The sequence below is a fragment of the Mustela putorius genome, unplaced genomic scaffold (genome assembly GCF_011764305.1).
Source record: "Mustela putorius furo isolate JIRA1106 unplaced genomic scaffold, ASM1176430v1.1 tig00003853_pilon_pilon_pilon, whole genome shotgun sequence".
NCBI lineage: Eukaryota > Metazoa > Chordata > Mammalia > Carnivora > Mustelidae > Mustela > Mustela putorius.
Window position 1 is genome coordinate 19,640,908 of NW_025422005.1, and position 12,485 is coordinate 19,653,392.

General features: G+C 47.5%; 1 protein-coding gene across 1 annotated transcript; it reads right to left on the bottom strand.

Moving 5' to 3' along the window:
- Positions 1-22: 22 nt before the first annotated feature.
- GPATCH3 (G-patch domain containing 3) lies at positions 23-7,509 on the bottom strand. Its single transcript, XM_004741089.3, has 7 exons — positions 7,041-7,509; positions 5,111-5,532; positions 3,180-3,354; positions 2,840-2,899; positions 1,522-1,643; positions 1,276-1,403; positions 23-766 (listed from the first exon to the last, which is right to left on the bottom strand). The coding sequence occupies exons 1-7, from the start codon at positions 7,474-7,476 to the stop codon at positions 550-552; spliced, it is 1,560 nt and encodes a 519-aa protein (XP_004741146.1). The 5' UTR covers positions 7,477-7,509; the 3' UTR covers positions 23-549.
- Positions 7,510-12,485: the final 4,976 nt, after the last annotated feature.

The following is a 12,485-nucleotide window of genomic DNA, read 5'->3' on the forward strand; positions in this document are numbered from 1 at the left end:
AAACTGGAAGAAAAAAGGCAAATCCAGTAGTGAACTTATTTATTCTCCCGTTAGGTCGCAGACTGGGGCCACCTCCCGCGGCCTTGCCGCTGCCTGTCCCAGCCAGTTAGGGGAGGAGGCAAGGAGCGCCCGCCCCAAGATCGTCTCTTCCAAGCACCACGAGTCCTTTCCTCTTCCAGGTCCATTCCATCCTCTTTCTGACCTTTATAGTGATACCCCGCCCCCACGACGAAGATTGTGCTGAGAACTTCAGTCAATACAGCTGTTCAAGGTACTGGGGGAGGCAACGTGGGCAAGCTCAAACCGGGGCTGGGGTTAGGAGACCAATGAGAGGTCATTAAGCCCTAACAGTAAAAGAGGACGTTAGGGAGCTTTGGGGAAAAATGCCCTTGAGGTAGAGAGCCAGAAGGCAAGTTCAGAATAAAGCACCTGAACATGCTGTACAGATTGCTGCTCCCCAAGTTCTTAAAGGCTGTGGTGGGAGATAAGGCCAAGGCAGAGAGCTGCCCCTGTGCAGTTATGAGTGATATAAGAGAGGCCCGGAAACTGTCACTCAGGCTCTGAAGGCTTGTCCAAGGCACAGCTGGAACTCCTCACAAAGGTCATATCTGGCCGAAACTTCATGCTGGTGGGTGGTTGGCGTCGCAGCAGTGACTCCCCCTGGTCTTGAGGTAGGGGCTCATCATAGATGGTGGAGATGAGCCCCAAGCCAGTTCCACGGGGCCTCTTCAGTTGCCCAAATGGCTGTAGCTTCTCTCCATGGTACCTGCATTAATGAGGGCTCACAGTGAGAGGGCTGCTCTCAAACTCTTTAGGTTGGGAAAGGGCAGAGAAGCAGCTCTTACATGGCTGGTTTGTTCCAAAGACAGAGCCTTTAAATATGGATCTTTGCTCTTCAGCCTCCTTATCTATTCAGTGACAGTGCCGGCAACCTGGGGTTTCACATACTGCTTTCATTTTAAATAGTACACAGAGTTTAGAAAAACTGTCACCATTCTGTGACTTACAAGCACTCCCTAACAGCAATCATCAAGTCCAAACTCCTCAGATCATGGGGTATGACTGTCCTAAAGATCAATGATCTTGTCAAGCCTTAGGGCTTGGTCTTAAAAAGGAAAAAAAAAAAAAAAAAAAAAAAAAAAAGTGCCAGACCTACGTTTTCCTTTTAATTTTGCTTTGAAATTCATCCCCTCGGATGGAAGAAGTTAGGGGGAAACCAGGATATAGACAAAAGGCTAGCTGGGTCCCCCATGGAAGTCCCTGGGTCATACTCACCCCAATCCACGCTTGCATCTTGGGTGCTGGCCATCACTATCCAGGGCCTCAGGCACCCCTGAACACTGGCTTCCCAGACCCTGGCCCTCAGCCCAGCCCTGCCGCTCCATCACCTTCCGTCCAATGCCCTGTGCAGGGAAGAGAGAAGACTCTAGAGTATAGGGTTCCTTGTTGGGGGTGGAGGGGAGGAGGAATGGGGACAGAGAAGGAAAACCGAGGGGTCAATGGGCTAGGCACAGTGCTCACCTTGGTGTGGCGCTCAAAGGTGCCCACTTGGCATCTGATCACAGAGCCGTCCTCCTGGCCGTCACGGAGTCTTCTTTCCAGACGCATTTGGACAGAGTCTCGGGCATCCTTGTCGCCACCATCTGAGGAAGTAGAACTCAGTTTGCAGAAGGGCCTCTCTCAGCAGAGAGCGGGGGAAAATAATCAGGTTTCTAGGACCTCCTCACAAGATTTACATATTCGTCTTTAGGGTTTTTGTTACTTTTTAAAAATGATTTTATTCATTTATTTGACACAGAAAAAGAGATCACAAGTAGGCAGAGAGGCAGGCAGAGGGGGTGGAGGAAACAGGCTCCCCACTGAGCAGAGAGCCCGATGTGATGCGGGGCTTGATCCCAAGACCCTGAGATCATGACCTGAGCCAAAGGCGGAGGCTTAACCCACTGAGCCACCCAGGCGCCCCTTACTTTTTAAAAAAAATTTTATTTATTTAAGAAAGAACACAAGCAGGGGGAGGGGTAGAGGGAGAGGGACAAGAAGATTCCCTGCTGAGCAGGGAGCCCAGCTCAAGACTCGGTCCCAGGACCCTGGGATCATGACCTGAGCCGAAGGCAGGCATTCAAATGAGCCACCCAGAAGCCCCTGGTGTTTTATTATTTTATTATTATTTCTCATTAACTGGGAGCTCACCAAGAGTAGGAACCCTGGCTTTCCCATCTTACAGATGAGAAAACTGGTGCACAAAAGTTATAGAGCCAAAAGATGAAAAGTGGAATTAGAACCCAGATTGTCCCCTCCCACCGTCACCCCAGGTCATTTTATTTATTTATTTATTTGTTTGTTTATTTATTTGTCAGAGAGAGAGAGAGCACAAGTAGGCAGAGTGGCAGACAGAGGCAGAGAGAGAAGCAGGCTCCCTGCTGGACTAGGAGCCTGATGCGGGACTTGATCCCAGGACCCTGGGATCATGACCTGAGCCAAAGGCAGCGGCTTAACCGACTGAGCCACCCAGGCATCCCGCCCAGGTCATTTTTGATTCCAGAATCTAAACTCTTAACCAGAGCCTGAGCTCCTGACCCACCCACTCTACCAGGGTCTGCCCATCAGAACCAGAGCACCCTGAGGGCTGACTCCACAGAAAAAAGAGAAAAAAAAAGCTCTGCCCACAAGCAGCACTTAATGCACACAGGTGGAGATGTCTGAAGAGAGGAACCCTCTCAGTGGGCAGCCCCAAGGGAACTGGTCCTTTCTCAGCCTCTGCTCAGCAGGCCTGGTAAGTGTCAGTGCAAGGCCAGGGCACCAGTCCCCCATCCCTGTACTACAATCCCTGGCCCAGTACCTGTGTCGTAGTACACACTCATGTCCACGTCCCAGTCATCAGCTGTCTGTTCATCAAAGTCTGCAGATAAAAAGCATTAAACAGAGTAAGCAAAGGACTCACAGTTCTGTTGAGAGTTAAATCTAAACTTAGCCCTGTGTTCTAGAACTTGGAGCTTTTTGTTGATTTTTAAATCTCTGCTCTGGGGCGGGGGTCATTTTTTCTCCACTGATCCCCTGCCCCTAAAAAGGAATGATGGGTAAGCCTGTTCACTAGTCCTTTATCGGGCCTCACTGCCAGAAAACCCACCACATGGAATGGAGAACCCTGACTGAATGGATCAGGGATCAGCCAGCATTACCTCCTTCTTCCTCCTGCCAGAACTGAGCATCTGTGTAGAACACCAGGCCAGAGCCGCCCTTCTCCCACTTGAGCTCAATCTCCTCCTCAAAGAGCCGCTCGGTGGTGCGCTCCTGCCCGGTCACGTCCTCGTGCAGTGCTTCGTGACGCTCCCACTCCTCACCCCGGTCATCATCCTGGGAGAAGGCAGGGAGAGGTGACCTGCCTGTCCAGCCTCCTGGCCTCAAGCACGCAAGGGGGGGCAGCTCAGAGCCCAGGAAGTCTGTGAGACAGGCGCTCAGCCCATTCTTCCAAATTTCTCTTAGAAGCAGTGCATATTTGGCCCCTGAGGCCTTGCCCAACACATTTCTCCATCCCTTGTGTCTCAGCATACCTGGCACTTTCCTCCAAGCCTGACTCCCTCTTAGCCTCTGTGCTTTCAGCCATGTTGTTCCTCCTGCTGAAAATAGCTTCTCTCCTCTCCCACTGCTTTCTCTTCTTCGCCTGGTAAACCCTCATCCTTCAAGTTCTGCAGTCCTACATGAAGCCCCCACACCGAGGCCCACAGCATTCTTGTCGGCCTCCAAACTCTTCAGTTTGGAGGTAATTGGCAAGAACTGTTTAGGCCTCTGTACATTACATCATAAATAAAGAGGGGATAACAACTAATACCTATTGTCTACTGTGTGTTGGGCCCTTCTCATAACTTAGTTCCTTTGATCACCCCAACAACGCTGTGAGGTGAGTACCATCATTCCTGTTCTACAAATGAGGAGGCCTGGATTCACAGGAGTAAAGTGATTTGCCTATGGTGCTTCACCATGAGAGTGGCAGAGCCAGTGTTCAAACCCAGTTCTTCCTACCATACAGCCTTTCCTGATGCTGCTTCTTGCCTCTTTCAAGGCAGGAATTGGATCTTGGAATGTCTCTGGAATCCTGCACTAGCCTGTGCACAGCTGCTCATCTAGACTTGCAGAATGATAGGATGACTCCTGGCTTGAAATCTTGGGGGCCCCTGTCTAGTTAAAACTCCCAAGAGGCCTCAGGGATCACTGCTGCAGAGCAGGTGCTGGGGACCAGTCCAAATGTCTATACCAAGGATGTGGTACAGATGTTAGCAACTCTGGGCTGGCAACTCTGAAGACGTAGATGACTTTTTTTTTTTTTACCCAGAGTATGCACACCAAAAGGTTTCCCAAAACACACCTTTCCTGGTTTTATGAATGAACAACTGAATTTGGAGAAAGAGGAAGAAGAAATGGCTATTTCATTAATAAAATTAGAGTGGAGGCTAGTGTCCAAGCCACAGACTCAGGGTCAGAAAATAGAGGTGACATCTCAGCCACATACTGAAAGCACACAGAGGTTAGACAAGCAGCAAAGGGGGCCAAGTTCACATCCCAGCTCTGCCTCTGCTTCCTTACATGACTTTTATCTCTTGGATCGCACATTTCCATCTATGAAAAGGACGCTCCTGGGGTACCTGGGTGACTCAGTGGGTTAAAGCCTCTGCCTTTGGCTCAGGTCATGATCCCAGGGTCCTGGGATAGAGCCCTGAGTTGGGCTCTCTGCTCAGCAGGGAGTCTGCTTCCTCCCTCTCTCTCTCTTTCTCTCTCTGCCTGCTTTTCTGCCTACTTGTGATCTCTACCAAATAAATAAATAAAATCTTTTTTTTAAAAAAAAGGATGCTCCTCACATTCCTTCTATGTGGAATGCAAAGTCGACCCCTTTGAGAATATTCTGATAAAAACTCTGGCCCCTCTCCTCAAAGAAGTGCATATTTGCAATACAAATGCAGTTTTATGTTCAATGTCAGGGAGTTCTAACTCTCTGGAACCCTCCTAAGAAGCCTGCACGTTTAGAACTATTGTAATATACAACTGAAGAGTGATAGTGTTAAAGCTTTAGTCTCTCCAAGCTGCCAGCAAAGACAGGGTAGCTCACTGTACTCACATCATCTGAGTGTGACTCTTCCTCCTCCTTTTCCCCTTCCTCCTCCGGCTCTCCATGGGAGCAGGCTGGTACGTCTGCTAGGCAAGTTCCCTGGGGTATTTCTTCGCCTTCAGCTGTATACACAAGCTCTTCCTGCTCCACAGTCTCAGAGTCCTCATACTTGAATGGTACATTGCCATAGCGCCGGGAAGAACCTGTCTTGGGGAACTGGAGCTGCAGTTGGGTGATGATCCTCGGTGGTAGGCGGCAGGCTCGAATTAACTCCAGAAAGACCCGCAGAGGAGTCCCCACGTTCCCATTGGGCATCAGCACTGGTGGGTTCAACTCTGGCAGTTGCCTCAGATCGGCCAGAGTGAAGGCTTCACTCTTAGCTTTCCGACTCTGCAGCTCCTTCCGGGTTTTGAAAGGAAAGGAGCCCAAACCTTGGAAAGCAGAGGAAAGAAGAGCTCTTGAAACCTAGAAGCCTTCAGCAACACTTGAGCCAGAAATCTGTTTAACTGTTTTAGGCTAATGATCTTTCTCCCTTTCAGACTTCTCCAGAGTAACTTCCTCCATTCCCTGACCAAAACCACCTAATAATTTCATGCCATTTCTCATCACCTCAGCGGAGCACACAAGTTTCTTTCAGATCTGGTTCCTGTTGACTTTTTGATTCTCAACTGCCACCAGCCCCACTCCCTGCACATTCTCATATCATGTGCTTCAACCACACCAAACAATTTAACATGCCCTGAAAGTTCCATGGACTTTCACATCTTTCTGTGTCTGCAAATGCCATTTACTTTAAACACGGTTCCTTCCTACAAACTCCTGTTTCTCTTTCGGATCCAGGTGAAAAGCCACATTTCCTGATCCCTCTAGATCAGTTTCTCCCTTCCCTTTCATCCCTCAACACTTGGTAATAAAGAACATAGGCTCTGGAACAATATGCCTAGGTTTGTATTGTGACTCTGCCACTTCCTAGCTCTGTAACCTTGGGCAGGTAACATAGTTTCAGTACCCTTCAGTATCATCACCTATAAAATGGGTAACAACAACTTCGACTTTATAGGATTGCCGCAAGAAGTCAATAAGAAAATGAAAGGCTTAAAACAGTGCCTAGTAAGTACACAGGAAGTGCTCAGTAAATGTTAGCAATTAGAATGGCATCTCTGTGACAATTACCTTTTTACAAATCTGTCTTCCTCTCTGAATCCTGAGCACACACTGTGTCTAACTGTTCTCTGCACAGTTGCTACAGTCACACTAAGTGTAGCATATAAGCTTGATTTGTTGAATGAATGAATTAGAGGACTCCTAAGTGTTTTCTGTTACCCCATCAGTGATTTCCCATGAAAATGGGAGTGTCCAGAGACAAGAGATTGTCTTTTCATTTGTGTCTTCTCAAGACAGGGCTGGATAGAAAGCAACGAAGAATACAATAAAGACAGAAAATAAGGGATGCCTGGGTGCCTAAGTCAGTTAAGCGTCTGCCTTCGGTTAGGGTTGTGATCTTGGGGTTCTGGGGTCAAGGCCCGCATCGCCTCCTTGCTTGGCGGGGAGCCTGCTTCTCTCTCTGCCTGCCACTCCCCCTGCTTGAGCGCGCGCGCGCTCTCTGACAAAGTCTTTTGATAAATGACAGTAAGAGGATTAGAAACCTCATTTCCTTTTCTTCCTTCCGTGTCAGCGGAGTATCAACCTCTCAGATAAAGGGTCTCAGAAGTAATTTAATAAATCGGAAAATGAAGAATCAGCCCATTAGACCTCTTACCGTTCTTTCCCCTGTAAGTTAGACTAACATGCAGTTGAGTCTGAGGCTGTCCAGAAATGACCTAAACTCTTAATTTAAAAGTCTGATAATCAGAGACCTGACTTATCCCCGTCATCCTTCAAGAAAGGTGTCTCTGTTCCAGGGCCGGTAGGCTCAGCCTATTATCTTTCCCACGCGTACCTGATGCCTCAGTAGGTAACCGCAGTCTGCGGATCAAACAACGACCCGGCAGCCAAGTTCCCTGAGAATCCAGCCACCGGCGGCCCGAGTACATGCGAAGAAGCTGCTGAGCTTGAGTTGCCCCCCGTACCGAGATGACGCAGCAGCAAGTGCGGGTCTGGGCGGGAGCACAGTCCGGAGTGGAGAGAGCGTGGGCATCGGTGACCGAACTCTGGGCGAGAACCTGGCCGACAGGAGTTAGGGCAGACTCGGGAGGAGCCTGGGAAGGACCCCGCTCAGGCCTATGTCGGTAGTGGAAACACAGGAAGCCACATCCGCGCTGTTCCCGGAACTGGCTAAAGTAGCTCCGGAGATGGGCCGAGCGCAAACACGCGGGAATACCGCTCACTATTAAGTAGATTGTCGCCTCCTCCTCCGCCTCGCTGGGCACCGCCATCTTGGACTGTCACATGATCGGCTGGAACTAATTCTCGCGAGAATACGACAAGCGGCGCTGTGATCTCTTCTGTAGGATGTTGAGTAACCCGTGATTAGTTGGGCGGGTGGTGGTCGAAGAGCAGAGAAGTTTTGGGGTGGGTCGTTCGGGTCGCTCTCCGACAGGGAGAAGCCAACGATGATGAGAACACTCACCTGAGAAATGGGTTTACAGATCTCTTTCGTAAGGCGTTAGTGATGATAAAATCAGAAGCCTGCGGGAGAGGCAGTTTTTTGTTTTTGTTTTTAATTTATTTATTTGACAGACAGAGATCACAAATAGAGAGACAGGCAGAGAGAAAGAGAAGCAGGCTTCCCGCTGAGCACAGAGCCCCATGCGGGGCTCGATCCCAGGATGCTGGGATCATGACCTGAGCCGAAGGCAGAGGCTTTAACCCACTGAGCCACCCAGGCGCCCCGAGGCAGTTTTTTTTAAGGTTTTTGTTTATTGGGGATTTCCCACACCGAATCTCAGCTTTCTCCGCTCAGAGCCTGTTGAGTTGTTCATCCACTTATTCTTCCAAAGCATATTCATGCCTTCCCACAAATCTCTAAGGAAAAGATAATCCTTTTGAAAAGTGGACCGAAGACACTTCACAGAAAAGAGCCTCAATCTCCTTGGTAATAAATGAAATGCAGTGAGACCCACTTAACCTACATCAAACTGGCGAAAAATTGTAAATCCTCAAGTGTCTCTGACAGTGTAGAACAACTAGATCTCCCGTATACTGTTGTGGAGTGTAAGCTAGAACAAACACTCTGGAAAAGAATTTGATATTACCCGGTAGAAGTGAATCTACCCACATCCACTGACCCAGCAATTCCACTACTATTATATACTTAAAAGAAATTCTTGCATATATCTCTGTATTGGCAATATTAAATTGCCAATTGTGATATGGGGGAAGAGCGAAGGTTTAGAAACTCCATCCCACCCTTTTGTGTTCGGGAACACAGCCTACAGCAAAGAAACACGCTCCTTTATATGACTTAGATAAAACTCATGGGTGCCCCCTTGTTTACCTATGTCAAGGCTAGCAACAGACTCCAAATTCCAGTTCTTTGCCTTGTAAACGCTTAGATGAACTGCTTGTCCCCACTGATCAATCAGAGCAAAATGCACTTTGGTTAAGCTTTTCTCCTTCCCCTAGGTCCCTGAACTTTGCCTCCCCTACCCACCCCCCAAGTTTGAGCCAGCACACAACCCCTCCTGAGAATAGGCTGGCTTCAGGGTAAAACATTTTCTGATCTACTGTCCTGTCGTGCCACTCCTGGTCATCCCACTTCCTCACATCCCGTTTTTTTCTAGCCTTGTTTACTCTTCTTATGAATGATGGACTCCTTTTGCTGAACCCTTGAAGGTGCAGGTAGTTCTCACAGTCCCATTGCAAGAGCTTCTTTCTCCCTTGCAATAGTTCCTTTCCTCTCTTGCAATAATCATTTAAAATGAAGTCTCTCTTTACATATGAATATTTGTAGCTAAATTGTTCGCAAGAGCAAAAAATCAGCATTTAGTACTGTTCAGCAGGTGTATAATGTTGAGGGGAACTAAGTCAGAAAATGGGATTTATTTATATGAAAAGTTCAAAAATACAAACAAAAGTGTTTCTTGGGGATACTTAAGTAAGTATGCATTAAAATCATAAAGAGCGGCCCCTGGATGGCTCAGTTGTTAAGCATCTGCCTTCCACTCAGTTCATGATCCTTGGGTCCTGGGATGGAGCAGCACATGGGCCTCCCTGCTCGGCCGGAAGCCTGCTTCTCCTTCTCCCACTACCCCTGCTGTGTTCCTGCTCTCGCTCCTCTCTTTCTGTCAAATAAATAAAATATTTTTAAAAAATAATAAAATAAAATCATAAAGAAAAGTAAGGAAATGATTAACCCCAAATTCAGGGTAATCATTACCTTTGGGAGGAGGTGATAGATTTAGAAAAGGACTTCAAAGTTGATGGGACATGATGAGGGTTCATTGTACTGTTATTCTTTACACTTAATATGTTTTATAAATGTTATTTTCTCTTACTCAATTTTAATTAAACATCTTAAAAGGGAAAATCACTCATTTCCAAAAACAATAAAGCAAGTGTTCGTTTGGTGTTGATCACATATATACACCCATTTGAGAAAGAAAAAAATAAAAACTGTTTTAATGAAAGTCTGGGTATTTGCATATAGGATTGTTATACATATCTAGATTTTAAAATCTGCTGAGGCAAGTGTAAATTGGCACAACCACTTTGGAAAATTTGGCAAGATCTACTTAAGTTGAGCATACCTTCTATGACCTGGTAATTCCAGTTCTTGTTATATAACAACATATCTGGAAACATCTGTGTGCCAAAAGATGTGCAGGAATAATCCTAACAATATTATTTGATTAGCCAAACAGTCATCGGCACTATCTTGGGTAAATGAATTGTGATGTAATGAGATACTTTATAGCAATGAAAATGAATAGGTGAGAATGAATCTGATACAACATTAAGTGAAAGACAAACACAAAAGAGTTCATGCTCGGGATGCCTGGGTGGCTCAGTTGGTTAAGCAGCTGCCTTCGGCTCAGGTCATGATCCCAGTGTCCTGGGATCAAGTCCCGCATCGGGCTCCTTGCTCGGCGGGGAGCCTGCTTCTCCCTCTGCCTCTGCCTGCCATTCTGTATGCCTGTGCTTGCTCTCTCCCCTTCTCTCTCTCTGATAAATAAATAAAATCTTAAAAAAAAAAGAGTTCATGCTCTATATGATTCCATTTATATAAAGTTTAAGACAAATAATCTTACTTATGTTGGAAATCAGGGATAGTGATACCATTTCAGGAGGAAGGAGAGGGTGGTGATGGGGAGCGTTTCTAAAGCTCTATTTCTTGAGCTGGGTGGTGGTTACGGCCAGGTGTTCATTTTGTGATAACTCATTAAGCTGTACATGTATGATTTGTGTGCTTTTCTGTTCATCATACAGAAAAGGTTGAATTAAAACTATATTTTGAAAAATCTGAAAATAGAAAAATAAGTGTTTTACAGCACACAAGTTGTGTGCTCTGGAAAAGCTGTTAGCTGACCCAAGAAGTTATGCACTTAGGGTTCCACACAATTGCCATTTGTGGGCCTAAATTTCCAGAACCTTGCACTGATACTCGATATGGAGGAGACACAGAAAATCGCCATTGATTTTGAATGATTACTCCTGGCACCAATGTGGGGATGTGCCACTGGGTGTGGCTGGGGATTGTTAGCTGGTTATTGTTTGGTATGACCTTGAATGACCCACCAGGATTGAGTGATTCCCCTGGTTAACCCCGATTCCCCTGAGACCTTAGCCTTGTTGCCTCCAGCAGCTTCACTGGGCTGGCCTTTCTCTGTGGCCTTGTTCTGGGACATGGTGCCTGTCTGCCTTTCCAGGCCCATCTCTTGCTGCTCTGAGCCCAAGTTACCCCAGGCCATTTGCAGTTAGCTGAACACCCTTGCTCTCTGTCACCTCGGTGTTTTTGCACCTCTCATTCCCTCTTTGTGGAATGCCCCTCCCTTGGTTGCCTGGCGAACCTCTATCCATTCTCTTTAGCTCAGAGCAGTCACCATGGGCTGAAGCATTCTTCCCACCTCCAGGCAGATTTAATCGTTCCCTCTTCTGAGATCCTGCTGCTCTCTAAACATCTCTCTATCATGGTTCAGATTTCTCGGGGTTGCACTTAATTCTGTATCTCTCTCTGCCACAGCAGGATGTTCAGTGAAGGCAGAAGCTAAATCTTGGTATTTTGAGCCTCTTAGCATCTAGCACAGGGTCTGGTACGAGTCGTCATCAAGAGAGATGTTGAATGATGGCATGAATGGATGGATGGATGGATAGATGGTAGGTGTGGCTTTTTGCTGACATCAGAGGTTCTAGGAAACCCAAAGGCAGGGTGTCTTGGCCAACGTACCCTGACTGCTTATTAAGCAGTCGATGATTCAGCTAATGAAGGTAGGGATAATGGTGATAATAAAATGATACCCAAAGCTGAGCCCTCTCCTGATTCCTAGGGAGTCATCCCTGACTGGACCTGAGGACAGGGATCATGGCTGAGAGGGCAGATGGTCAGTAAGCAGTGGCTGAGGTGGATCCAGACAGCCTGATCCTGGCCGTGGCTCATGTCAGCCTGTGCTGGTGAGCCTGGTCTCCACAGTCACACAAGTCTGAGTTCAAATCTCAGCACAGGTAGTGATTGGTCCAAACACTGAGTAAGTTGCATACACTGTCAGAGCCTGTTTCCTTCTCTACCCTCTCTGGCTGATGAGGCACGGTTCCCACTTCTAAGCTGCTTTTAATGGAGACACAGTCCCCCACTTTTGTCTCATGGAGAAAGCATCCATTTTCTTATTGTATTATAACTCTCTCTTTAGTTTTGCTAGATTTGTCTTGATCTTCCTTGCAGAAGGTTTGGCTAGGGCACAGGGCACAGGAGATACAGATGAGAAGCAGAAGTGTAGCTCCCCAACCACGTGAAGGGGACAGGGGAGACGTTTGCAAAGAAGCAAGGCAGTGCTAATCAGGGAAGCTCTTGAGATGATAGAAACATTAGATAAGTTGAGGGGAAATGCTGGGGTGGGTAGTGGAGAGGAGCACTTTCTAGTGGCTGTTCAAGGTAGGCGGAGGGAGGGAGTGAGGGGCAGGAAGATTCAGCCTCAGGTTCAGAGAGGTGCAACAGTACACTGATGGGGGCGGTTAGTAAAGGAACATAAAAGAATGGCCTGAACCCCCCGAATCCTCTGGATTTGGCTCCTTTGGAGAGACAAGGCAGCTGCTCTTGGAAGAGTTCCCACCTGCATCTGCGTGGTGAGATGGGCAGTGTGTGTCCAAGTGCTGGCAAGGGCAGGCAGGGAGAGGGGCATAGGGGCTTGAGCTCTGAGTCTGGGAGTGCTGGCGGAAGGTTAGGGAGCTGAAGACAGCAAGGCCTGCTCTGGGCTTTAAAGGATGCTTCTATTTGGGACTTTGATTAGGT

What these genes read in the sequence shown, in the direction of transcription:
- GPATCH3 (XM_004741089.3), bottom strand. Translation starts at nt 7,476, where the DNA reads ATGGCGGTGCCCAGCGAGGCGGAGGAGGAGGCGACAATCTACTTAATA. An exon ending in AAGAGTCACACTCAGATGAT is followed by an intron (nt 3,355 to 5,110) that starts GTGAGTACAGTG and finishes GCCTTCTCCCAG; the next exon opens with GATGATGACCGGGGTGAGGA. An exon ending in GAGTGTGTACTACGACACAG is followed by an intron (nt 1,644 to 2,839) that starts GTACTGGGCCAG and finishes CTACTTCCTCAG; the next exon opens with ATGGTGGCGACAAGGATGCC.